Source organism: Olea europaea, unplaced genomic scaffold (genome assembly GCF_002742605.1).
Source record: "Olea europaea var. sylvestris unplaced genomic scaffold, O_europaea_v1 scaffold876, whole genome shotgun sequence".
NCBI classification, from domain to species: Eukaryota; Viridiplantae; Streptophyta; class Magnoliopsida; order Lamiales; family Oleaceae; genus Olea; species Olea europaea.
The window spans coordinates 70,058-72,763 of record NW_019267219.1 but is presented as its reverse complement, the minus strand read 5'-3'; the positions used below and the strand labels follow the sequence as shown (position 1 = coordinate 72,763).

Below are 2,706 nucleotides of genomic sequence, written 5' to 3'. Positions count from 1 at the left end.
AATAAGGCTCCAGGGCCTAATAGTTTTAATGCAGGTTTCTTCAAGAGGACTTGGAATATTGTGGAAAATGATGTGCTATGTGCCATTAAGTCCTTCTTTGACTCGAGGAAGCTATTAAAGCAGGTCAATGCTACTACCATCACATTGGTTCCTAAGGTTCCAAATCCTTCTCAGGTAAAGGAATTTAGGCCTATCTCTTGTTGCAATACTATTTATAAATGTATTGCTAAGCTTATTGCTAATAGAGTTAAAATGGTGCTCCCAGACATTGTTGGACCTCAACAAACTGCTTTTGTTAAAGGTAGGCATATTAGTGATAATATCCTTCTTTCTCAAGAGTTGTTGAGGAATTATCACCGCAGGGGAGGATTACCTAGGTGTGCTCTTAAAGTTGATCTCATGAAAGCATACGATTCTGTTCGTTGGGATTTCCTCTTTGCAGTTTTAATGGTGCTTGGTTTTCCTGAGAGAGTTGTTAGGTGGATTACTGAGTGTGTCACTACCACTCGATTTTCGATTTCCAGTAATGGGGAACTGCATGGATTCTTTGCTGGTGGGCGAGGTCTAAGACAAGGAGATTCTTTGTCGCTCTACTTGTTTGTCTTGGCTATGGAGGTCTTTTCGGGGCTAATGGGATTGATGGTTGCTGAACAGGACTTTAAATACCACTGGAGATTTGAGAAGGAGAAGATCACCCACTTATGTTTTGCTGATGATCTTATGGTCTTTTGTAGAGCTGAGGTTGGTTCTGTCTCAATAATTAGGGAATGCCTTAATCGATTCAAAGCTCTTTCTGGACTTATTCCTAATCCAGATAAGAGTAATTTATTTGCCAGTGATGTTTCTTCATATCTTAAGGATCAGTTGCTTGACGTTTTGGGGTATAAGGAGGGCGTGCTACTGATACGTTATCTTGGTGTTCCGCTAATCTCTACCAAATTGAGGGCTTTGGATTGTAAGATCCTGGTGGACCGTATTATAGCTAGGGCTAAGAGTTGGACCTGTCGAGCGCTCTCCTATGCAGGGAGGTTACAACTTATTAAGTCAGTGTTATTTTCTATTTAGGTCTACTGGTCCTGTGTATTTCTTTTACCTAAGGCTGTGATCAAGCAAGTGGAAAATTCATTGCAGGACTTCTTGTGGAAGGGTAGTGACCTTGGCACCGGCGGGGCTAAAGTGGCTTAGGCAAAAATCTGTATGCCTAAGGAGAAGGGTGGTTTGGGTCTGCGGGGCTTGGAGATTTGGAATAAGGCTGCCATGTCAAAGCATCTTTGGTCCCTTTGTTCCGATTTTGCCTCCTCTCTTTGGGTTTCGTGGACACGTTGTTATTTACTTAGAGGACGGAGCATTTGGGAATTGAAGTGTCCTGGGGATTGTTCTTGGAGTTGGAGGAAAATTCTTGGATTCCGGGATATAGGGAGGGACAAAATGAAAATCAGAATTGGGAATGGTAGACGTGCCTCGCTTTGGTATGATAATTGGCATCCTCTTGGCCCTTTAGAAAAGATTCTTGGAGAGAGGATCATTCGTGAATCCAAATTGAGTAGACTAGCTAAAGTGGCTGATATTATGGAGGGTGATACTTGGAGATGGCCATCAGTTCGCTCCCTAGCTTTGTCTGATTTGATGCGAGATACGCTTAATACTTTTCGGCCGGACAGTAATAGAGAGGATGTATTGTGATGGGAGGATAATACACATGGAGTCTTCTCTGTTCGGAGTGCTTGGGAGTCTCTTCAACTTCGTTGCCCTAGGGTAACTTGGTATCACATTGTATGGTTCCCTCAATGTATTCCTAGATATGCATTTATCCTTTGGTTAGCAATTCAAGGTGGCATCTATACACATACAAAGCTTCTTAGGTTTGGTTTGGTATAGTCTATGCGTTATGTGCTATGTGGATGTTCAGTGGAGGATCTGGATCATCTTTTCTTTGCTTGCCCATTTTCTGAGCGTGTTTGGAATGCTCTGCATGCGAAGTGTAACTTGCCTTGGGTCCAATGGAGTTGGCTAGAAATTCTTTCTTGGATGGAACAATTTCGAGGGAGGTCAATGTCCTCCATTGTTATTAGGTTAATGTTTGCGGCTTCGGTTAATGTTTCCTAGCATTGCGATTTGGCGTGAACGCAATGCTAGGATCATGGAGAGGCTCCTAAAAATGAATCTACTGTTATTCGAGATATTATTTTTACTATTTGTGCAGGAACTTGGTTTCATCTAATGAAAATAGATGGCTCCAATGCTTTTGGAGGTTTTCTACAGATATTTTTTGTTCTCGTGATTAGAATATGAGCACTTTTCTAGAGTTTTGTTATTGTTGCTAGGAAGGCATTAATTCTTAGCAATGTTTCCTGGGATATGCCCCTGTGATTTGTACTTATTTTTATACTTTGGATATAATATACTTACCTTATCCAAAAAAAACATTATAGTTCCTTGTCATCTACCTCTCTTTTGTTTATACGTATTTCTTTCATGAACTTCGTATATCTGGGCATCTGTTCCAATAAAACTGTAAATGGTTTGTTGATCTGTAGCTTTTTGAATATCTCCAGGAATGTGAAAATTTTCTATCCAACCTCTGTTTTTATCTAAGAAAACAGTATCAATGGCACTATACTCTAGTAGTAGTAGTTTTCTTAACCTTTGGAACTTCTGACCATCTTCCTTTTCACTTTTATTATTTTGTTCAAAACTTTTCAGTTG

At 40.4% G+C, this 2,706-nt stretch overlaps 1 protein-coding gene across 1 annotated transcript; it reads left to right on the top strand.

Annotated features, from left to right (window-relative positions):
* Positions 1-1,197: 1,197 nt before the first annotated feature.
* On the top strand, positions 1,198-2,221 carry LOC111392049. The gene is made up of 4 exons (XM_023017332.1): positions 1,198-1,679; positions 1,800-1,867; positions 1,910-2,091; positions 2,204-2,221. The coding sequence occupies exons 1-4, from the start codon at positions 1,198-1,200 to the stop codon at positions 2,219-2,221; spliced, it is 750 nt and encodes a 249-aa protein (XP_022873100.1).
* Positions 2,222-2,706: the final 485 nt, after the last annotated feature.